This window comes from Castor canadensis, chromosome 14 (assembly GCF_047511655.1).
Source record: "Castor canadensis chromosome 14, mCasCan1.hap1v2, whole genome shotgun sequence".
Taxonomy (NCBI): Eukaryota; Metazoa; Chordata; class Mammalia; order Rodentia; family Castoridae; genus Castor; species Castor canadensis.
This window is the reverse complement of record NC_133399.1, coordinates 22,285,289-22,308,318: the sequence shown is the minus strand read 5'-3', so window position 1 is coordinate 22,308,318 and position 23,030 is coordinate 22,285,289. Positions and strand designations below refer to the sequence as shown.

At 49.8% G+C, this 23,030-nt stretch overlaps 2 protein-coding genes across 3 annotated transcripts; one reads left to right on the top strand and one right to left on the bottom strand.

Annotated features, from left to right (window-relative positions):
* Positions 1 to 1,076: 1,076 nt before the first annotated feature.
* On the top strand, positions 1,077 to 7,401 carry Gcdh (glutaryl-CoA dehydrogenase). The gene is made up of 11 exons (XM_020155947.2): positions 1,077 to 1,095; positions 1,163 to 1,282; positions 1,660 to 1,803; positions 1,956 to 2,018; positions 2,361 to 2,531; positions 3,309 to 3,438; positions 3,545 to 3,761; positions 4,227 to 4,330; positions 4,540 to 4,665; positions 4,909 to 5,069; positions 6,759 to 7,401. Exons 2-11 carry the CDS (start codon positions 1,192 to 1,194, stop codon positions 6,830 to 6,832), a joined length of 1,281 nt encoding a protein of 426 aa, XP_020011536.2. The 5' UTR covers positions 1,077 to 1,095; positions 1,163 to 1,191; the 3' UTR covers positions 6,833 to 7,401.
* Syce2 (synaptonemal complex central element protein 2) lies at positions 6,038 to 21,643 on the bottom strand. Of its 2 annotated transcripts, XM_074053986.1 has the most exons (5): positions 21,594 to 21,643; positions 21,054 to 21,151; positions 9,600 to 9,771; positions 7,931 to 8,119; positions 6,038 to 6,583 (listed from the first exon to the last, which is right to left on the bottom strand). In XM_074053986.1, exons 1-5 carry the CDS (start codon positions 21,606 to 21,608, stop codon positions 6,539 to 6,541), a joined length of 519 nt encoding a protein of 172 aa, XP_073910087.1. In that variant the 5' UTR covers positions 21,609 to 21,643; the 3' UTR covers positions 6,038 to 6,538. The 2 variants fall into 2 exon arrangements, with proteins under 2 accessions (XP_073910087.1, XP_020011516.2); XM_020155927.2 differs by lacking the exon at positions 6,038 to 6,583 and having other exon boundaries at positions 7,615 to 8,119.
* Between the last annotated feature and the right edge of the window lie 1,387 nt (positions 21,644 to 23,030).

Here is a 23,030-nt window from a genome sequence, read left to right as displayed (position 1 = left end):
CGCCAGGCAGCCCTTACCTTTTTAAAAAATTATATTCATATGTGCATACATTGTTTGGGCCATTTAGCCCTTGCCTTTTTAAAAGTTTTTTTTCGTTTTGTTTTGTTTTTGAGAGAGGATCTCACTCAGTAGCCCAGGCTGTCCTTAAACTCGTAATCCTCCTCCTTCCTAAATGGCAGGATTATAAGCATGTGCCACCATGCCCAGCCTAAAGATGACTATTAACAGGATCACACCTACATACAATTACATGGTTGAAACAATCAATCCCACAAAACCACACTCTCAAACTCACACGACATGCTGGACGCATGGATCAGGTGGTGGAGCCCCTTCCTAGCAAGTGCGAACCCCGAAGCCCTGAGTCCCTGAGTTCAATGCGCCGGGAAGGGGGGGAGTGGGAAGGGGGGAAGAAAGAGAGAGGAGAGGAGAGGAGAGGAGAGAGAGAGAGAGAGAGAGAGAGAGAGAGAGAGAGAGAGAGAGAGAGAGAGAGAGAGAGAGAGAGAGAGAGAGAGAGAGAGAGAAACTTTAAACTGACAAACTTTCCAGAGAACATAATACATAATACCCCACAGACACACAGAATGACACCAGAGCACATACACAGAGTGTAGCTGGCACGTGTTTCCTGGGATAGACTGGCAGGTGGGTTAGACCGGCATCACCCACTTGCGGCCCACCCTTCCCTCCATCAACACCCCATTAAAGGTCTGCCCTCTTGGGTTCCAGGACTATTTCTTGTGCCTCATTTTTTTCATTTAACTTTGCGATCCCTCTGCACACGCCCTCTCCAACTGGCTAACCAGGAGAGGGCCGAGCCTGAGCCAATCAGAGCTGGAATGCAGCTGACCAATCGGATTGGCGCACTCGCCTTCCTCCCCCTTCCGGCGTCTGCTTCTTAAAGGAATCAACATGCCTGGGCCTGGCGCTTTGGTCTCCACCAACAGGGCCGCCGTAGCCCTTTTAACAAAAACAGACCCACTGAGGAGCTGTCCTGACATTAACCAATGAGAAGCCCCATTGTGCCTCCGCTCCGCCCACCTCCTGTTTCGGTCAAATGCCTTGGTCAGTTGCTCTCAGCGCCGGAGGCACCAGGTAGGGAGAGCGCCTGGGACTGTGGCGGTGGCTGGGAGCCGCTAGGCCCTGACGCCCCCTCTTCTAGGTCGTCTAGTTGCAACGCTCGCTGACGGCATGGCCCTGAGAGGCATCTCCGTGCGGCTGCTGAGCCGCGGGCCCGCGCTGCGCATCCTGCGCACGTGGGGCTCTGCGGCGGCGCAGACCGGTCAGTGCCGGGCCTTGGGTGGGGTGGGGAGAAAGTAGAGACTCGGGGACTTTCCCATTCTGTGTTTGCAGAGAAGGGCGGGAGGACACAGAGCCAACAGGCCAAATGTAAGGAACCCTGGTCGCACCGTGGGTCCACGACTCCTGTCCAGCTGTCTGTCGGCCCCCCGGTGGACTCTGTCTCTGAATCCGAGGGCTGCCCCGGAGGGGAGGCAGGCCCGTGCTCGGGGTCAGAGGCAATGAAGTAGTGGGTGTCTGTCCCGACAGGGCCGCACAAGGATCGCCTTTGTCAGACCTGTTTTTATGGGGTGAAGGGTGCAGTGGTGGGGTGGGGTGGGCTGGGCTGGGCTTAGTCGAGTCCCCGACTCCCCGCCCCAGCCTCCCGTCCCGCGTTTGACTGGCGGGATCCGCTGGTGCTGGAGGAGCAGCTGACGGCAGATGAGATCCTCATCAGAGACACCTTCCGCAACTACTGCCAGGAGCGACTCATGCCTCGCATCCTGCTGGCCAATCGCAATGAAGGTGCCCAGGCCTGAGGGCGGGTGCCTTGGGGCTCCCCACACACACTGGGTCTGCACCCTCTGCCATTGACACCAGCTGTGCCTGCTCTTGCCTGGGGCCCCGCTGGCCGTGGAGCTGGGGCTGGGCTGACCAGGGCATCTGTCCCTTTGCAGTTTTTCATCGGGAGATTGTCTCTGAGATGGGGGAGCTGGGTGTGCTGGGACCCACCATCAAAGGTACGATCAAGTTTCTCTACACACTTTGCAGATCTCACTGTGTCCTGAAAAGCCCCCTCCTTTCTCTGAGCCACAGTCTCGTTTGTTTTTGCGGTTCTGGGTATTGAACTCAGGGCTTTCAGTGTGCTAGGCAAGTGCTCCACCGTTTGAGCCACGCCTCCAGCCCTCAGCCACAGTTTTTGTGGGGATGAAAGAATTAACCCCCAGCCAGGCCCAGCTCCATGCCTGCCTCCTTAAGTACTCCATTCCAGATCTGACTCTTGGACTTTAGGACTTCCTGGTCTCAGACAGGTTGGGCTTTGGCCCCTATTGTCCTGCCTGTCCCTCCTCCACTACCCCCAGGTTATGGCTGCGCTGGGGTCTCATCCGTGGCCTATGGGCTCCTGACCCGAGAGCTGGAACGGGTGGACAGTGGCTACCGGTCCATGATGAGTGTCCAGTCCTCCCTTGTCATGCACCCCATCTACGCCTACGGCAGTGAGGAACAGCGGCAGAAGTACCTGCCTCGGCTGGGTGAGCAGCTGCCCATGGGATGTGAGGGAAGGAACACAGACTGTGATCAGCACTACAAATGTGGCTGTGCCCCAGGCCCACCCTCTTTCCCCATCTCACCAGTGGCCGGCCACCTGGGCCGCTGCCAGGCCCTGGGTGGGTCTCACTCAAACATCTGATCCCTTGCCAGCACTGACCTTCCTTCTGCTCAGTCTCTCTCTCTCTCTCTCTCTCTCTCTTTTTGGTAGGACTGGGGTTTAAACTCAGGGCTTCCTGCTTTCTAGGCATGCGCCTCCAGCCCCTCTGTCTCTCTTGGACTCCATATCTCCCTCCTGATTGTGCTCTCTGCACTCTACATCCCAGTCCAAAGTTGAAAGTCTTAACTTCCTCACTGGGCCTATGAGGCCCTGTGTGACTAGGGCTCTGCTGACTTTTCCCCACATCACGGCCATTCTTTTGATGGCTCTTCCCCACTCAGGATCAGCTACTTGGAATTCTCCAAATAGACCACTGGGCCTTTGCACATCCTGTTCCCTCTGCCAGGTCCACTATTCCACACATCTTTCTCCTGCTTAACTACTGTTCAAGTGCCCTTCAAGTCACTCTTGTCAACTCCTTCCTGACTTCATGGGCCCCCTCCCATCATGGAACTATGATTATGGCCTGGGGGACTGTTTCCTCCACCACCTGTGCCAAGATCTGTCTTGGTGGCAAGGCCTGGCTGAGTGGGGAAGCTGATCTGTTTTCAGGGGATGAGTGGGGGACCAGCAACCTCATGACCCTGTCTTGTGCCTACAGCCAAGGGGGAGCTTCTGGGCTGTTTTGGGCTCACAGAGCCCAACCACGGGAGTGACCCTGGAAGCATGGAGACCAGAGCCCACCATAATCCATCAAGCAAGAGCTACACCCTCAGTGGCACCAAGACCTGGTGAGGGGCCAGGACCTGGTGAGGGGCCAAGACCTGGTGACAGGCTAAGGGGTGGACAGGGATACGAGGCAGCAGCCTGACTCTTCAATAACTGTCCCACCCCCAGGATCACCAACTCACCTGTGGCTGACCTGTTTATAGTGTGGGCCCGGTGTGATGATAACTGTATCCGGGGCTTTCTGTTGGAGAAAGGGATGCCAGGCCTCTCGGCCCCCAGGATCGAGGGCAAGTTCTCCCTGCGGGCCTCAGCCACAGGCATGATCATTATGGACAGTGTGGAGGTGCCAGAGGAGAACGTGTTGCCCAATGCGTCCAGCCTGGCGGTGAGTGGCAGACACCTTGGGCACTGGTGTCAGGTCACCTGCTGGTTTGTCTTAGGTGGGGACCAAATGGACATGGTCCCTGTGCTTGTGGAGGGACACACAGTGAGGCTTCTGAGGCTCAGCCTGACTCACTTGTGCTCACTGCCCCTTTTTGGTGACAATCTGACTCCTATTGGCTCTGCCCTGGACACATGGGGCCTGAACCAGCTTCTGCCTTGCACATCTAGGCATCTTCCTGTCTCCTTCCATCAGCCTCTAGGCCTGAGCACTGAACCCAGGTCCCAGGCTGAGTAGGATTGGGTAGGATTGCAGAGTGAGGTCTGTAGGCTTGAACTTTGTGTGTGACTTAAACAGCCACCAGGTTCCCATTTGGAGCACGGGGGAGGGGGTTTCCTGTTTGAGAGTTGGTTCTGTCCAGGCCCTCTCAACATCTCCTGGATGGGCTGATGTCCTGTCAACCCACAGGGTCCGTTTGGCTGCCTCAACACCGCTCGGTATGGCATCACGTGGGGAGTGCTGGGAGCCGCTGAATTTTGTTTGCACACAGCCCGGCAATATACCCTGGACAGGTGTGTGTGGGATCTTGGGGTCTATCCCAAAGGTGACTCCAGTGCCCACCCACTAGGCCTGACAAGTCCTTCTGAGCAGTGAAGGGCTGGGTGAAGGGCCAGGGTGAGCTCAGAAGCACTGAGGCAGCTGGGAAGGTGTCCTGGAGCATCAGGGCCTGGGGATGGAGCAGCAGTCCTCCCTCTAGCCCTCACCTGACCTTCCTGTCCAGGATCCAGTTTGGCGTTCCCTTGGCCAGGAACCAGCTGATCCAGAAGAAGCTGGCGGATATGCTCACTGAGATCACGTTGGGCCTCCACGCATGCCTGCAGCTCGGCCGCTTGAAGGATCAGGACAAGTAGGGGCTGCATGTGAGGGGAGGCTGCTGTGGTGGGAGGACCCTGTGCCCCTCTAGCAGAAGGTCCTTCCCAACTGCTGGTCCTAGGGACTTCTGCTTATCTGCCTCTTGGTCATCATGGGCTGGATCAGGGATGGCCTCGCCAGTCCCTTACTGGGAGCTCAGCAAGCCACCTAACTCCCCACTCCAATTGCCCAGAACATGGGGTATTCAGTGTTTGTTACATATATGTGTCACTTCCAGGGCCACTCCGGAAATGGTCTCCCTACTCAAGAGGAATAACTGTGGGAAAGCCTTGGATATTGCCCGCCAAGCACGAGACATTCTAGGGGGGAATGGGATTTCTGATGAGTACCATGTGATTCGGCATGCCATGAACCTGGAGGCTGTGAACACCTATGAAGGTGGGGGCTGGGGAGGTACCAGTGGCCTTGGGGTCTATGGGAACAGGACCCCAAGTGGGTAGGGGCAGGGCTCACGCACTCGAGTTCTTTTTCAGTTATCACCAAGTGGTGGTGTGACCTGGGGCAAGTCATACCCTCTGTCCCTAATCTGGAGTTTCTCACCGGGGACTAGGACTGAAGTGCTTCATGCGCTACACTGAGGCCCCATCAGGCCCTGCAAGGTGCTCCTAGCCCTTTCTCTCATTGTGCTGGGGAGGAGGAACATTCCTAAGACCTAGGAGTGGTCTCCATGGGCATCCCCCAGAGAGAGAGTGAAGTGACACATGGAATCACCCCTCCATTTTATGATCAGAGGAAAAACGATACGTCACTTGTAGATTGTGGTGTTAGCACCTCGAAGCTGGTTGTGACACACAGGGCCTGGGCTCCTGGCTTGGTGGGAAGGAGAACATGGAAAAAAAGAATTAAAAAGGAAAGAAAGGGATAGGCATGGTGGCACATGTCTATAATCCCCACTACTCAGTAGGTAGGAGGATTGAGGTCCAAGGTCAGCCTGGGCAAAAGTACAAGGCCTTATCTGAAAAGGAGACCAAAAATTCAAAGGGCTGGCAGAATGGCTCAAGGGGTAGAGTGCCTGCCTTTGCAAGGCAAGGCCCTGTTTCAACCCCCAGTACAGCCAAAAAAGAAAAAGTTCTGTGTAGTACGAGCCACATAGAAATTAACAGGATATTAGCTCCCAGGCACAGAAAAGTGCATGTGCAGAAGCAGATGTCTTTCCTAGGAGCCCCAGTGACTAAGGAACTGAAACAAGGGGAGGCCTCACACCCCAGTCTTATTTCTGTCAGGCTACAGGATAGAACACTCTGAAAACAGTGAGTGGAGGTCCTACATTGAGAGGATGACCCTGGGGACAGGCAGGGGCCTTCCCATGGTTTTATGTAATAGGAACAGGTCAAATTTGGGCTTTAGGAGGTACATGGAGCTGTATGATGCTCCAGGGAGGTCTCTGCCTCCTGTCCCTGGAAGTGAGAGTGGACAGGAAGGAATGGAGTGAGCAGCTCCAGGATAGGCAGCCTGGGGGTGCGGTCAGTGGTGACAAGTGTTGGCTTTCTAGGGAGTTTGCTTTCTCATCCCTCCCGTGATGAGAAAGCACCACTATGTTTCCAAGTGGCTGATTGGCTCTCAGCCTCTGTGGGAAGAAGTGTCACAGAGTTGATTAGCAAACATTTAATCAACTGTGCAGATGTGGGGTGGGGTGAATTTGTAAATGTAGGGAGTGCTAAGACTGGGTCCATGGCAGAAGCTAGACTTGCTGCATTTTGGGGCTTAGCACAAGGAACTTGGGGTGGCTTTTTGTCAAGTTGTGTTACAAAACTGTAAAAAACCCACTTTTCTCAGCATGGCCTGAACAGTGGCCTCTGAGCTTCTTCTTAGTGGCTGTCACTAAGATGTGAATCTTCCAGCAGTGGTCAACATTCATCATCCTTGTAGGTCTGTTCTTCTGAACTGGTAGCCTAAAGAGACATGAAGGTTGAGTGTTTATTTATTTTGGTGGTACTTAGCACTGAACTCAGGGCCTTGCACTTGCTAGGCAAGCGCTCTACCACTTGAGCCACATCCCAGCCCTGAAGATTGACGGGAAATGAGGAGCTGTTAAGACTCCAGACTGACTATTATAATCTTGTCCAGGTACACATGACATTCACGCTCTGATCCTTGGAAGAGCAATCACGGGAATTCAGGCGTTCACAGTTGGCAAGTGAACTCACTTCACAGGGGGTTCCAGATGCTCCAAAGCTCCTTCCTAGAGAGATGCTTGGCTGGACCCTGGGACCACCATCAGGAGGTGGACAGACCCAACTATTTTTGGTGAGAAGAGAGAGACACTGACTTTTAAATATGGAAGTTTCCCACAGGAGCACATTAAGATGTGCTCCTTCAAAAGAAGATTGGAGGCAGGCTGGCAGAGTGGCTAGAGCGGCAGAGTGCCTGCTTAGCAAGGGTGAGGCCCTGAGTTCAAATGCCAATACTGCCCCCTCCAAGAAAGACTAAAAGAAGATGGGATTCTTTGGCATTTTTAAATCCACTTCTAACTAACTTGATGAGATCAGCCTCCATTTACCTTAACACAGAAGGTTCCTGGCTGGGGAGCAGAGAGAGGGAGGGAGAGGGACACTGAAGCACTTCAGCAAGACTGCCCTGGAGTGGGCAAACAGACCCCTGAGAGGGTATATCTGAACCCACCGTGTGCCTTGCCTCCCATCCCTGAAGCTGTGCCTTATTTACACTGGAGCAGTTGGAGGGGGAAGAAATAAAGAACCTGCGCCTCCAACCCCATGGTGTTGGGCCACATTTACTGATCACCACTGAGAAGTGGCTTCTGGAGTTTCTCATGGGAGAGATGAACAAGCCTGGGGGCTGTATATTACTGGGCAGGATGGGGACTGCGCTGGGGTGGTGTGGCCCATGTCTGAGTCTTAGGCTATGCTGTGATCAATAAAGCCAGGTTAGGTCCCTCTGGCTATGTGCCAGGGCTGCAGGGCTGAGGGCTGTGGGTGGAAGAGACAGTTTCTGACTGGCAGAGGTACATTCTGTCACCACATAGCCGACCACATGACAATGGGAAATGGAAGTTGTTTAGACACACTATGTGACAAGGGCTTCTCACCAGTGTTCCTGTTCCCCACGGCTAGAGTGCGGCTCAGTGGTAGAGTGCGTGCTTACCTCACACGAGTCCCTGGGTGCCATCCCCAGTACTGACAAAACCCTGGTCCTGTTTACCTTTACTCTCATTTGAACCAACACCAGTCCCCTCCCTCAGAGGAACCCCCAACCCAGCCCTGCCACAGCGTGGCGCCTACCTCAGGTTGGACGCACAGGTCTTTGTACACGGACTCCACGGTATGGCAGACTTGTCTGAGCTCTGTCTCCAGGTGGCTGATGGTTGCAATTTTCTGGGTGAACTCTTGGAGCCGCTCTTGAATGATCTTGCTGTGGTGGTTGTAAACCTGGTACATCCTCTCCTCTAACTTCTCTGTCAGATCTGAGACCTTTCAAAGAAGCAGTATTCTTGGAAAATCAAGCAAGAGACATCATAGGAAAAGTAAAAAGAAATGCAAAAACAAAACAAAACAAAAAACTGCCAAGAGACGTCACCAGACACCCATTCTAAGTGGAGCCCTTAGAATCCTATAAGTTATCTTATTGAAACGCTACAAAGAACTCCAATGACTGGCAGTAAAATTACTTTTATGTTAAATTATTTTTATTTTTGTTTTTTGGTAGCACTGAGATTTGAACTCAGGGTCTCATGCTTGCTAGGCAGGTGCTCTTACTACTTGAGTCACTCTGCCAGCCCTTTTCTTGTGATGGTTTTTTTCGAGATAGGGTCTCACAAATGAATTGCCCAAGGCTGGCTTTGAACTGCGATCCCCCAGATCTCTGCCTCCTGAGTACTTAAGGTTACAGGTGTGAGCCAGACCCAAATAAATTCTTTTTTTCTAAACCAAGATGTGAGAATTATGTATAATTTTGGCCCTTCATGTCCATAGGTTCTATATCAGGATTCAATACCATGGACCAAAAATACTCAAAAACTTGTACTGAACATCTGTAAACTTTTTTCTATTCATTATTCCCTAAACAATAGAGCAGAACGACTATTTCCGTAGCATTTACCTTGTATTAGTATTATAAGTCATCTAGGATGATTTAAAGTCAACAGGAGGATTTGCATAGGTTCTGTACAAACACTATGCCTTTTTTTTTTAATTGTTTTGTGGCAGGGTCTCCCTATCTAGTCCAGGCTGGCCTTGAACTCTTGATTCTCCTGCCTCAGTCTCCTGAATGCTGGGACTACAGGTGTGTACCACCACGGCTAGCACAATATGCCATATGATATAAAGGACCTGAGCATCTGTGGATTGTAGTATCCATTGGTCCTGGAACTGAACCCTCTGTGGATCCTAAGGAACAACTATATTTAATTAGAAACAAGGTTTGGCTGAGGTAGCACTGGTGCAGGTCACAGGCTCTGCTGACTATATTCACCCTTCAGAGGCATCAGATAAAACCATTAGTACCAGGTATGATCACAACACCAGGCTTCGTTAGAACCCCAGGCACGCTTTGTCCCTCATTCATCTCTCCCATCTGAGGGCACATGCAAGTGACGGGGCTGGGGCAGGCCTTTTCATGCAGCTGGACCTTGGTTCCTGAGCCTGGCTCCCTCATGCAAATAAATTACTTTTTACTTACTTTTTTGTGGTGTTGAGGGGTTAAACCCAGGCCCTTTTACATGCTAGGCAAGTACTCTATCACTGAGCTACACCCCCAGTCCCAATAATCTAGTTTTGTTTCTTAGTTTCCTCATCTGTGAAATGGGTCCAGTCTCTCGACTGTTGTCAGGGAGAAATGAGGCACTGTGCAAATCGCCTCACAGGGCTCCTGGAACATAACATGTCCAGGGACAGGTCCTCCCTCCCCTTTTACATAAGGACGCCTCCCCTCCTGCTGAGAGGAGTCCTTCACCTTGATCTTGAGGCTGTCCCTGAAGTTGGTCATGAGTGCGTGGTCCTTCTGCCTGCTCTCATTGATGTTCTCAATCAGCTCCTGGGCTCTCTTCTTCAAGATGTCAATGCTGGACTCCAGAGAGTAAAAGTAGGGTCCTGACTTCCCTTCCAGCTCTGGCTGGCGGTTGACACTGAAGGTGGAAAGACAGGGTTGAAACTTGACTTTGAAAGTACAAGACACAGATCAGCACTGGACGCTTCCAAGAGCAGATGATCTGGGCTAATACAGCACATGCTCAGCAAGCAGGAGGCCCTGGGTTCTATCCTTCCCATCCCCCAAAAGAAATATTTTTTAAAAATTTTAAGCTAGGTGTCAGTGGTTCACTTCTGTAATCCTAGCTACTTGGGATGCTGAGATCAGGAGGATGGCAGTTCACGGCCAGCCCAGGTAAATAGTTGGTGAGACTCCATTTCCAAAATAACCAGAGCAAAATGGACTGGAGGTGTGGCTCAAGTGGTAGAGAGCCTGCTTTGCAAGTGCGAAGTTCAGGCTGGCTTGTCCTTCTGTCTAGGCCTTCTGAGTGCTGGGATTGCAGGTGTGGCCACCACACCTGGGTTTCTCCTCCCTCTGTTTATATCTTTAATCTGTCCCTTTGGGCTGGCTCTTTCCCCTTGGCATAAGCTATTCAAAGACACACACACACACACACGCCTCCACTCAACCCTAGGTCTCCCTCAGTCAACCACCTACCTCTTTTCTTTTTTTTTTTTTTGTCTTTTCTTTTTTGGTGCTGGGATCGAACCCAGGGCCTCACGCATGCTAGGCAAGCGCTGTACCACCGAGCTACATCCCAGCCCCCACCTACCTCTTTTCTCCCTCACAGCCAAAGTTCTAGAAGGGGCTGTCTAAACCTGCTGAAACAGCACCTGCTAAGTGAAACAGCACCTGCTAAGCTGTTTCATTTGACAAGCTCATGACCTATGGTTAGACCAATGGACATCTTGGCTGCTGACCACTGTCCTTGCCATTTCCAACTTGTCCCTGGGGCCTGTGCTTGGGCCTCTGTCTTTCCTGGGCCCTTCCTGGACACCTGGCTTCCCACCCTTGCTCTGCACCAAGGCCCTGCAGATCTCCTTCCTCCTTGCAGGCCCATTCAGCTACTCTCCTGCCTGCCTCTCCACAAGGCATCACCTGTCCTCCAAAGGCATTCTTGTAGCCTGGTGTGCCTGGGAAGTACCTTTTCCCAAAGTCCCAGATAAGTTCTCCTAGTTGGGCACCTACATGTGACTGTCTATGCCCTAGCCTTCCCCTCAAGACTCTGGAGCTCTAGGCCTATGTCTCATTCATTCCTGTCATTCATGGGAGGAGCAATAATTATGTGTCAAATAAACAAATGACTCCTGAGAGCTTCCATTACCATATGCATTTTGGTGACTGCCCCCCAAGTTTATCACTCCCAGCTCATGCCTCTTTCCTGAGCTCCCAGTGACGATGTGTCTACCTCCTACCCTCTTTGCATTGCTGTCCAAAGGCATCTCAAACTCTGCCTTTGCACACCAACCTCATCACCTTCTCCCAGCTGGATTTCATTCTCCCGCCTCTTAGCAAATGACACAAAAAGCCACCTGGTCCCCAAGCCAGAATCCTAACAGTCAGCTTGGAGTCTGCCTTTTCTGTCCCTCCACATCCTCTCATTTCTTCCTCCTTAAACTCTCTCCAATCTATTATCCTGTGAGGCTCTATGCCTGTCATTTCTCAAGTGGGTCCTCGTGCCGTTTGACACTGCAATTCAATTCCCTAATCCTGTGTGACAGCATAAAGTAGACACCCTAGCACCCATGGGATCAAGTCTCTCCTTTTTTATTTTTTGACAGGGTCTCACTCTGTAGCCCAGCCACCAACTTTTGATCCTCCTGCCTCAGCTTCCCGAGGACTGGGATTACAGGTGTGCCCCAGCATGCCCAGCCTTCACAGAATCAAGCCTGAACCCCTTCACACAGCAGATAACAAAGACCTTCCAGGGTCTACACCCTCTTTCCAGCTTTACTGTTTTATTTTTCAGTGCTGGGAATCCAACTCAGAGCCTCACACATGCTAGGCAAGACTGTACTACTGAGCCAAATCCCTAGCCCAGCCTGTTTTTTACAAGTCTCCAGCAATCTGGGATTTTCCACAATTTCCCGAAAGCCATCAGCCATCTCTTGCAATTTCCCTTTTTATCTTCCTCGGATCAAAGCAACATTCAAGGCTACCCCCTGCTCTCCACCCCTAGGACCTCAGGCTCTTGGCTATACAGCGGCCATAGTTTTTACACACTGGAGCCCTTCAGTGCACACAGGCCTGAGGGCAGGGATTGCATTCTGCTCAGCTGTGCTTTTCAGAACCCCAAGGCTTCATAAATGTTTCCTGAAAGCCTAAATGAATGGACTGCTGCCAAAGCTGGTTCTGGTACTACTGCTCACACGCCTCCTTGGACTCATACTTTGCCTTGTCTCAACCTCTCCTGGACTGGCTCAAGTTTAAGGAACCTGAAATTAAATTCAATGAGATCACCAGGTGTTTCTTTTTGGCTAATTGTTCACAACCTGCTTGAGCAGCTCATGGATCTGAGAAGCTCCTTTCTAAGGCTCCAGGGATGAGACTGGAATGGGTTTTCATGGCAGCTAAGTAAATGGTGAAAAATCACTTGAATTCAACCAATTCAAATTTCGTGGTAGGACAAAGGCCTGCATCAGATGCCTGCTGAGAGCTTCTTTATTTTTCCAACCTCTCCTTTGGGGATTTTGTCCTTTCAGTTTCATTTTTCTTAATACTCAGCAGCTGCATATTAATCAGGATGCTAATGAATCATAGGCTTCCCTGTGCCTGCATTCACCAATTAGCTTTAATAAACAAAATGTGCAGTGTCCTCTCTGCCGGCTTCTCCAGTTCCTGGGCCGGCTTCTGTTGCCGAACCCTGGACCGAGGCCCGAGAATGGAAGTAAGCCCAACGCAGTGTGCCTGGTGTGCTTGGCCTGCGCAGGAGTTGGGTGTGGGGTGGGGGCTATAAACACAATCCCTGAACTCATCTATAATGTTTGTCCTTCTAAGGAGTCCCTAATTCCGCATGGAGGATTAGGACAAAGTTCCCAAGCAGGGCCCAAGCTGGCAGGGGGCCCAGAAAATGGGTCTAAGCGGAAAGACCATCTGTTCGCTCCAGGTAAAGCTGTGATTGGCAGGCGAGTGAGCCAGAGCCGCCCGCTGCTGGGGCCCTCCCTCCGTGGCCTCTAACAGATAGACAAGTAAACAATCCGCCAGTCACTTATGACCACCGCGGGCGGCAGTCCCAGGAGGAGAGGCGAGCTAATCAAACATTCAAAGAGGAACAGAACAGAATCGCTGGCACTTGGGCAGAGAGATGTTTTGCTGAAGTACCGCCAGGAAGGGGGAAGGTTTGAATCGGAGCTGATGAGCCCACTCCTCACCCTCCATTCTCCTCTCCCGAAGTGTTAACATTTTAATCATGCTGCTGAGTATCTGCTGCTGGATCTATTAACTGGCCCCTGCACTGATTCTCATCCATCTGGTTTTTGGCTCTGCAGAGCTCCTTGAAGTCTCTAAATGATTTGCAATTCTCTGTGTCTCTTCACCACATTGATTCTGGTCTAAACAGGCTATTTGCAGTAAGATGATCATACAAACGATTTCAGCTATTTCTTCCCTTTTTCTGGTCCCTGATGGACAGCACACAGTAGAAACCATTCCACTGGTGGCCTGCTTTCCAATCCAGGAGTGGGGGAGTCAAGGGGAAGCTGGCTTTCTGTCCAGAGTCCTTAGGCCCTGTCCTGAGTCTATCACTCCTTCCTAGTGAGCTCATTCATTCCACAGCTGTCACTGTGATAATGACTCCCACAATGACATCTCTAGCCCTGTGTCCCACCCTGAGTTGTGAAAATCCAACCATCATTTTGCACCTGGACTGGATACAGTCAGTGAATGTCCCACCACTTAAACACTGCAACAAACAAAAAATAAGGGCAGAATAGAACTCGTGCCCTTGCCTCTGCCAGAGAAGCCAGTACCTGCTGTGGGAAACCACAAGCTGGAAATGTCCCAGGGAGCAGTGTATGCTGGTAAGCATAAGGCAGCTGGCTAGCCAGGCACTGGTAGCTCACGCCTGTGACCCTAGCCACTCATGAGGCAGAGATCAAGAGGACCACAGTTTGAAGCCAGCCCAGGCAAATAGTTCCTGAGACCCTATCTCATAAAAACCATCACAAAAAAGCACTGGTGGAGTGGCTCCAGCGTAGACTCTGAGTTCAAGCCCCAGTACTGCAAAAAAAAAAAACAAAAAAACAGGTGGCTTTCTGGGGGTACGAATGTGTGCCTGTTTGCCAATTGCTGGGCTGCAAAGCTCTCCCACCACAGATGGATTCAAGCTACCACCATGAAGTTGTTAGATGGTGACCCTGGAAAGAGGTGTTGAATCAGCTGTTACAAGCCAGCAGGAGCCTGCTCCAACACACCAGAGATGGGGACTCATTCACCAGGGGTTTTCTCCTTCTGTCTTGATGGGTGGTACCCCTGCTGGAGCCTCTAATCTGATACTCCATATCCACTCACACCCCCTCCCAGCCATTCTCCACAAAGCAGCAACAAATTTTTTTTTTTTGGAGGTTTGAACTCAGGGCCTCATGCTTACTAGGCAGGTACTCTACCACTTGAGCCACTCTGCCAGCCCTAAGACAGGAACTTTTTATAACAGGAACCAGAGCAGGTTGCTTCTGACCCAGCAGTTACCTTCCTGGGTATCATCACCCTAGATATTTGCATGTGTGGGGAATGGTCTCCAGCACTTCCTCACACAGAAAATCTATGGATGCTCGTCTCTTATATAAAATGGCACAGTACATGCATAGATCCTACACATTTTCCCTTACAGACTGACTTTTACATATTTATATTTTTGCAGTACTGGGGATTGAACTTGTCTGGCTATATCCCAGTCCTTTTTCTTTTTGTTTTTCAGATAGGAACTCACACATTTGCCTGGGGCAGCCTCAGACCTTAGTCCTCCTACTTCCATCTCCCCAGTAACTGGGGGATTATGGGTATGTGCCCCATTGCCTGGCCCCTCATGTAGACTTTAAATCATTTCTGTGATGGAGGTAAATCTAATATATACTCTAAGCACATGTAAATATCACAACATATCCTCCTGCCCAACTATTATAGTCTAAAACAAATCATCTCTAGGTGACTTGTAAGACCTAATACAACATAAATACTGTGCACATAGTTGTACTGTATTGTTTAGAGAACAATGATATGAACAAAAATCTGTATGTGTTTGGTATGGTACTTTTTCCCCTAATATTTTCCATCCTTGGTGGTTGACTTGTACCACACATGTACTTGTACTAGTACATGTCATAGCAGCACTACTCATAACAGCCAAAATATGGAAACCACTAAAATGTCCAATGGATCGATGAATATGATAAATAAAATGTGGCAAATTCATAATATGGAAAGTTATTCAGCCATAAGGAGAAATAAAGTTTTTAAAAAAATTTCTGATAAGTGATACACTGTGGATGAACATTGGAAGCATGCTCAGTGAAAGAAGATTGATACAAGGTCAGGTACAATGGCTTAAGCCTGTAATCCTAGCCATTTGAGAGGTAGCAATCAGAAGGATCAGGGTTCAAGATCAGCCAGGGCAAAAAGTTCTCAAGATCCCATCTCAACCAATGACTGGATACAGTGGTACCCGCCTTCCCTGCTACATGGGGAAACACAAATAGGATGGTTGTGTAGGCTGGCTGAGGCATAAAGCAAGACCCTATCTCAAAAGTAGTCACCACAGGGCTGGAGGTGTATCTCAAGTAGTAGAGTACCTGTGCTAAAGCACAAAGTCCTGAGTTCAAAACCCAGTACTGCCAAAAAATTTTTGAACTAGAGATGTAGCTCAGTAGTTAAGTATTTGCTTAGTATGCATGACATCCTGGGTTCAATGGCTAGTACCACACATGCACACACACACACACACACACACACACACACACACACACACAAAATAGTCAACAAAAAGGGCTGGAGGTATGGCTCAAGTGCACCTGCCTGACAGGTGCAAGACCCTGAGTTCAACCCCCACTTGTCAAAAAAGAAAGAAAAAGAAAAAATAAAAGAAGCTAGATACCAGGACAACATAGTATATGATTTCACTTATATGAAATGTCCAGAATAAACATATCTATAGAGACAGAAAAAAAAAAGGACTAGTGACTGCAGGGTCTGGAAAAGACACAGGTTCTGTGAATTATGACTAGGACATTCATGTTTTTTTGGATGATACTAGGGTTTGAACTCAGGACTTTCCACTTGCTTAGGTAGGTGCCCTACCACTGAAACCATGTCCCCAGCTCTTGAAGTTTCTTTTAGAGTGATGTAAAGTGTGGTATTGGGGCTAAGTAGTACATGCTTGTAATCCCAGCACTTCAGAGGTTGAGGTGGGAGAATAAGGAGTTCAAGGCCAGAGATTGGAGCTGTGGGTCAAGTAGTAGAACATCTGCCTAGCAAGTAGGAGGCCCTGAGCTCAAACCCTAGTACAACCACCAAAAAAAAAAAAAAAAGTTCTCAGAGGGACTGGGGGCATGGCTGAAAGTCGTAGAGCACTTGCCTCGTAAGTCAAAGTCCTGAGTTCAAACCCCAGTACCATAATGAAAAAAAAAAAAAGAATTCAAGGCTAGCCTGGTCTATATAGTGAGACCTTATTTCAAGAAAGCAAAAAATATGCCAGGTGTCGGTGGCTCATGTTGTAATCCTAGCAACTCAGGAGGCAGAGATCAGGAGGATCATAGTTAGAAGTTAGTCCAGGCAAATAGTTCTGTGACATCCTATCTTGAAAAACCCTTCACAAAAAAGGGCTGGGGGAGTGGCTCAAGGTGTAGGAACTGAGTTCAAACCCCAGTACTGTAAAAAACAAAAACAAACAAACATACAATAAAACAGGGCTACTGGAGTGGCTCAAGTGGTAAGAGTACCTATCTAGAAAGCTTGAGGACTTAAGTTTAACCTTGCTCCCAAAAAGAAACCAAAGACATAGGAGCAAGTGTGTGAATCAAGTGGTAGAGAATTTGTCTAGCAAGTGTGAGGTTCTGAGGTTCAAACCCCAATACTGCCAAAAAAGAAACTTAAAAAAAACCTGACTGTGGTACTAGACTGTACTAGTTGTACAGTTCTGTGACTACATTAAAAACAATTGTAGTCTTCAAGTAGGCTGACTGTATGGCATGTGAATCATATCTCAACAGAGCTGTTACAGGCTGAACATTAGTACTCCAAAATCTGAAATGTGAAACCTAAAACTCTTTGGGTGATACTACACCCAAAAAATAAAATAAATAAAATAAAGTTTTACCTGGCACGTTGACTCAAGAAAAAAACTTTTGGGAGGTACTAAGGTTTGAGCTCAAGGCCTCATACTTGCTAGACAGGTGCTCTACCATTCAACCCATACCCCTTGTTGCTTTCATTATTTTTCCTTTTCTTTATTTTTTTAGTGGGACTGGGGTTTGAACTCAGGGCTTCATGCTTGCAAAGCAGACCTTCTGCCACTTGAGCCACATCTCCAGTACATTTTGCAATAGTTACTTTGGAGATGGGGGGGGAGTCTCACAAACTATTCGCCTAGGCTGACCTTGAGCCTCAAACCTCCTGATCTCAGTCTCTCAAGGAGCTGGGATTATAGGCATGACCACTGGTGCTCAATACAGAAAAAAATTTTTTTAATCATCCCTGATGCCTTTTTCTCACCCAGCATAGAATAGACAGAGTAGAAGTTTCTGTCTATTCGGAATCTGACCACTTCTCACTGTGTCCGTAGGCCTAACACAGGCCAGGCCCCAGTCATCTGTGGGGTAATCACAGATTATTCCAGTTCTCTCCTCACCCAAAAGTTTGTAACAACCTGTTCTCTGCACGGCAGCCAGAGGGAGCCTTTTAATACTTCAGTACCAGGAGGTAACACTTCTCTAGACAGCTAGGCAGTAAATCTCTTCAGTTTTACAAACCATGGACTCTTTCGCAACAATCCAGCTCTGCAGGAAGCAGCCACAGACTGTAGGTAAAGGAACAGCGTGGCTGGGTTCCAATAAAACCTCATTAACAATAGGCCACTAACCAGTGCCACAGGCTCATGGTATAGTTCCTCCATCCCAAACCCTCTCACGAACAATTAATACTCAAAGTTCAGCAACACCTCTTACTATCTCCCTCTGAAACAGCGCTGCTCCAGCACAGTGCTCCCTCTGAGCTTCTACAACAGCCTTTCCTCTGCCTGAAGCAGGCCCTTCCTACCCTCACAGTTTACTGTCACCTCCTCTGTGAGGCCTGATCCCCTGATCTAAACCGTCCACCATCACTTGCTCCTCTTTCCCTCATGCACATAGCTGATAAGACGATGATATTCCCTGATGCTATACAGTGAGCCCTCTGAATCCAGAGATTGGCATCCATGAATTCAAATAACCGCAGATCAAAAACATTCAGAAGAAGCCAGGCATGGTGATGCATGCTTGTAATCCTAAGCATTCAGGAGGCAGGGGAGTATATCCAGACTTTGAGGCCAGGGTACGCCACAAAGTGAGTTTCAGATCAGTCTAAACTACATAGTCAGACCCTGTCTCAAAACCAAATGAAACCAAAAAATTCAGAATAGGGACTGGGGGTATAGCTCACCGGTACAGCCCTTGCCTGGTATGCACAATGCCCTGAGTTCCATCCCTAGCACTGCAAAATAAAGAAAGGAAGGAAGGGAAAGAGGAAGAAAAAAAAGGAGGAGGGGAAGGGGGAAGGAAGACAGCAAGGAAGAACAGGAAAGGAGGCAGGGAGGGAGGAAGGAAGAAAGAAAGAAGAAAAAGAACAGGAAGGCAGGGAGGAAGGAAAGAAAAAAGGGAGAAAGGAGGAAAAAAGGAGGGAAGGCAGAAGGAATAAAGGAAAACAGGAAGAAAGAAGGGAAAGAAGAGAAATAACAAGGAAGGACAGGAGGAAGAAAGAAAAAAGGAAGGAAGGGAAGGAGAAATGAAAAAAGGAAAATGGAAGAAAGGAGAGAAAAAAGGAAAGGAAGGAAAAAAGAAAAAGAACAGGAAGGAAAGACAGGAGGGAGAGGAAAGGAAGGGAAGGAAGAAAGAAAGAAAAGAAGGAAGGACAGTAGGGAGGGGGGGAAGGGTCAGAAGGGGAAGAAAAGGAAGAAGAGAAAGAGCAGGAAGGTAGGAAAGGAGGACTGGAAGGGGAAAGTAAGGAAAGAAGAAAGAAAGGGAGGGAGGAAGGAGGAAGAAAGGAAGAAAGGAGGGAGAGAAGGAAAGAAGGAAGGAAGGGAGGAAAAATCAGAATAGCATGTGCAAGGTCCTGGGCTCAATTTCCTAGCACCAATAATAATAATTAAATAAAAGAAAAAATTTAGAAAAAGAATTGCACCTGTACCAAAGACTTTTTCCTTGTAAATAGTCCCTAAACAATACATTACAATAAATTACATAGCACTTACTTTCAGGCATATGTCATTCTATTGCACTTTGCTTTATTATGCTTCCTAGAAATTCCATGTTTTTCTTTACCAGTTGGTTTTTGCCAACTTTGTGTGCAGCAAATTTATTGGTGCCATCGGTACAGGCTCATACCTGTAATCCTAGCTACTCAGAAGGTAGAGATCAGGAGGATTGTAGTTTGAAGCCAGACTATTTGTGGGCAAATAGCTTGAGAGACCCTATCTGGAAAAAAAAATCACAAAAAAAGGGCTGGTGGAGTGGCTCAAGGTGTAGTTCAAACCCCAGGACTGCAAAAAAAAAAAAAAGTATATTTAATTAAGGTATGTATGTTATCTTTTATTTTTTCCCATTTGGAGGTACTAGGGTTTGAACTCAGGGCCTCACACTTACTAGGCAGGTGCTGTACTACTTGAGCCACCCCTCCAACCCTCTTTCTTATCTTTTGGTGGTACTCGGGTTTGAATTTTGGGCCTCATACCTACAAGACAGGCACTCTAGCACTTGAGCCACTCTGCCAGTCCTTTTTAGTGTTGAGTATTTTTGAGATAGGGTCTCTAATACTATTTGCCTGGGGCTGGCTCTGAACCACAATCTTCCTGATCTCTGCCTCCTGAGTAGCTAAGATTACAAGCATGAGCCACTGGCACCCATTCAGCCCTGTCTTTTTTTTGATACAATGCTATTGAACACTTTAGTAGACTACAGAGTAGTGAAAACATAATTTTTATATGTAATGATAAACCAAAAAATGAGCATGGTTCTTTATTGCAATAGTCACATTATTGCAGTGGTCTAGAGCAGATCTGCAGTATTTCCAAGGTATGCCTGTATCAGGCTTTTTGTTGTTTTATTAGTGGTACTGGGGTTTGAGCTCAGGGCCTGGAGCTTGCTAGGCAGGCTCTCTACCACTAAGCCACTCCACCAGCCCTTTTTTATGTTGGATATTTTCAAGATAGGGTTTCAAGAGATCAGGAAATCCTCCTCTCTGATTTGGATTTGTTTTTGGTTGTTAATGGTACTGGGATTTGAGCTCTGGGCCTTGTGCTTGCTAGGCAGGTGCTCTATCATCCAGGCCACACCCAGTCCTTTTTACTTTAGTTATTTTTCATATAGGGCCTCACACTTTTGCTTGGGGCCAGCCTCAAGCTGTGATCCTCTCACCTCCATCTCCTGTAGAGCTGATATGACACTATCAGGTATTGTCACTTAGAGATGATTGAAGGTCTAGGAGAGGCTAAGCATGGGTTGTATGCACACACTAAGCCACTTTATAGAAGTGACCTAAGCATAGGCAGATTTGGGCATCTGAGGGGGATCCCAGTGTAATGAAGATGTGTATTGGGGACTTTACTGTCTCCTCTGACTGAATGTCTAGGGGAGGCTGTGTGTGGGTCCTATGCCAACACTAAGCCATTTTATAGAAGGGAGTATCTGTAGATTTGGGTTCCATGGGGGTGTCCTGAAGTCCAGCCTGGCGGATGTGTAGTGAAGATGTGTACCAGGGACTTTACTGTCTCCTTTGACTAAAGTCTAGAGGAGGACTGCATAGACTCTATGCAAATCTAAGTCATTTTATAGAAGAGACCTGAGCATTTGCAGATTTGCGTATCTGAGGTGGGTCCTGGAGCCCATCCCTGTGGATGTACAGGGAAGATGTGTACTTGGGGACCATACTGTCGCCTGTGATTGAAGGTCTTGAGGAGGCTGTGCGTGGGTTCTATACCAACCGGAAGCCATTTTCCAGAAGGGGCCCCCTCCAGCCTCTGCAAATTCGGGTTCCATGAGGGTTCTGGAGCCGACCTGGTGGGATCCCCATGGATCCGCACGGAGGGACGAAGTGTGCTGCACCCCAGCCCCCTGGGTGGCACTTGGGACACGCGAGGGAGCTCTTGTGGAGCCGGGGGCGACGCAGGACGACGCGGGGCCGCGGCCCCTTCCTCACCTCGCCGGGCCCCCGCCGGCCTCCTCCTCGCCCCGCTGCGGCTCCCTGCCATCCGCCATGGGCTCCACGTCCTTGGCGTCCACGTGGGCCGCGTCCACCTGCGAGCACAGCCGGCGCCTGGAACCCGTGCTGCGACCCCAGCCCCGCCACCTGTGCACCCCAGGACCGGGCCGCTGAATGGGGCACCCTCCCTCCCGCCCCCGAGGTGGGGACACCTGCAGTGGCCGGGGCGCCGGGGGCGTCGCCTCAAGTCCTTGGAGGAAAGAGGGAAGGGAAAAGAAGCAGCAGAAAAGGACCGGGAGTGGCGTGCCGGGACCTCGGTCTACCCCACTCCTGTCCCGCGCCATCGTCAGTCTCAGACGACGCTGCCTGAGCGTCAGTCAGTCAGTCAGGGAATTGGGACAAAGTGGGGCGAGACTTGGCCCCACTTGGTCGGAGACAAGTAACCAGGTCCAGGTCTGCCGGGCAAGCTCGGGATCGCGGCCTTTCCCTGCCCATCTGCCCGCCGCCCTCGCGAAGAAAGTCGACAACCCCGCTCACTCCCTGTCGCTCCATTCGGGCTTTTCCCGCCTTCTCGCTCGTGTCCTCTGCGCACGCGCTGGCCCCTCCTTCCGCATGCCCACCCCTGCGCACGTGCGGCGGCGCGCGCTCCCGGCCCCGCCCCCTAGAGAGCCTGCGCGCTCAGACATGAGGGGGCCGGCCGTTAAGCGGCGGTTGGGGCTGCGCGCGCAGCCGGCGCCCGGGGAGGGGGGTGGGGGGGGGCCGCACACTGCGCATGCGCGCTGCTACTTGCCTAGCACGGCTTCCAGCTGCTGGCGTGTGCCTAGTTGGTCGCTGTCAGAAATTTTTTTTCTTGTGGTGCTTTGTAAACTAGGCAAGCGCTCCACCTGAACTACGTCCCCAGCCTCCCTCCCACAGTCTTTTTTTTTTTTTTTTAAGAGAGAGGGTCGCATTACGGAGTTCAGGCTGGTTTGGAATTGGAGATCCTCCTGCCTTAGCTTCCAGAAGGCTGGGATTGCAGGGATGCACTGCCACATTTGGCAAAAGCAATCCCATAGCCAGGCGCCAGTGGCTCACGCCTGTAACCTTAGCTACTCAGGAGGCAGAGATCAGGAGGATCGTGGTTAGAAGCCAGCCCAGGCAAATAGTTCACGAGACCCGATCTCGAAAAACCCCATCAGAAAAAGGGGCCGGTGGAGTGGCCCAAATGGTAGAGCACCTGCCTTGCAAGCGTGAGACCCTGAGTTCAAACCCTAGTGCTGCCAAAAAAAAAAAAAAAATATATATATATATATATATATCTATATATACATATAGATATATAATTTACAACAAACTCTTACAGCTCAGATAACCAAAATGGAAACCAGGTGTGTTGGCACACGTCTGGGCAGAGTGCAGCTCAGTAGTAATAGGAGTTATTTGGGTGAGGCCCTGAAATCCAGCCTCAGCATCACACACACACACAAAAATGGGTTGTAAGATTTTAACAGCCTGTAACCCCGACTCTGGAGGCCAAGGCAGGAGGATGGCAAGTTCCAGACCAGCCTGTGTAACTGTCTCAAAGTTAAAAAAAAAAAAAAAAAAAAAAAAGAAGGCTGGGGATGAGGGTTAGCATTTGCTTACATCCACAAGGCCCTGGGTTCTATCCTCAGTACTGGAGGAGGACATATGAACAGATGTGTTGCAAGGTCCAGTGGCAGAAGCAGCTTAGCATGAAGACTAGTCAAGAGGCCTTCTGGAGGCAGGGATCTGGGGGAGGCTTGGGTGGGAGTGGTGACAGTTGGACAGGGCCTGGCCTGCTCTGCTGCATTCCCCAGGAGGTAGCAGGAATCACCCTGTTGCTCAAGCCTTCCACAGCAGGATGTCCCCAGGCACACACACAGTACACGTTTTGACCTCTACATTCTGGAGAAAAATGTAACCAAATCTGGACTCGTAAATAGCTCAGGGACCACAAAACTATCACTCACCCTC

Bases quoted from the DNA above. Each gene is read 5' to 3' on its own strand.
- Gcdh (XM_020155947.2), top strand. From the start codon at position 1,192: ATGGCCCTGAGAGGCATCTCCGTGCGGCTGCTGAGCCGCGGGCCCGCG. The intron at 1,283-1,659 runs GTCAGTGCCGGG...TCCCCGCCCCAG, and splicing joins CTCTGCGGCGGCGCAGACCG to CCTCCCGTCCCGCGTTTGAC. The intron at 5,070-6,758 runs GTGGGGGCTGGG...AATCTTGTCCAG, and splicing joins GGCTGTGAACACCTATGAAG to GTACACATGACATTCACGCT.
- Syce2 (XM_020155927.2), bottom strand. The intron at 9,772-21,053 runs GTGAGGAAGGGG...TTCCACCTTCAG, and splicing joins GCCGGCGGGGGCCCGGCGAG to TGTCAACCGCCAGCCAGAGC. The intron at 8,120-9,599 runs GTGAAGGACTCC...CTTCTTTGAAAG, and splicing joins GGGACAGCCTCAAGATCAAG to GTCTCAGATCTGACAGAGAA.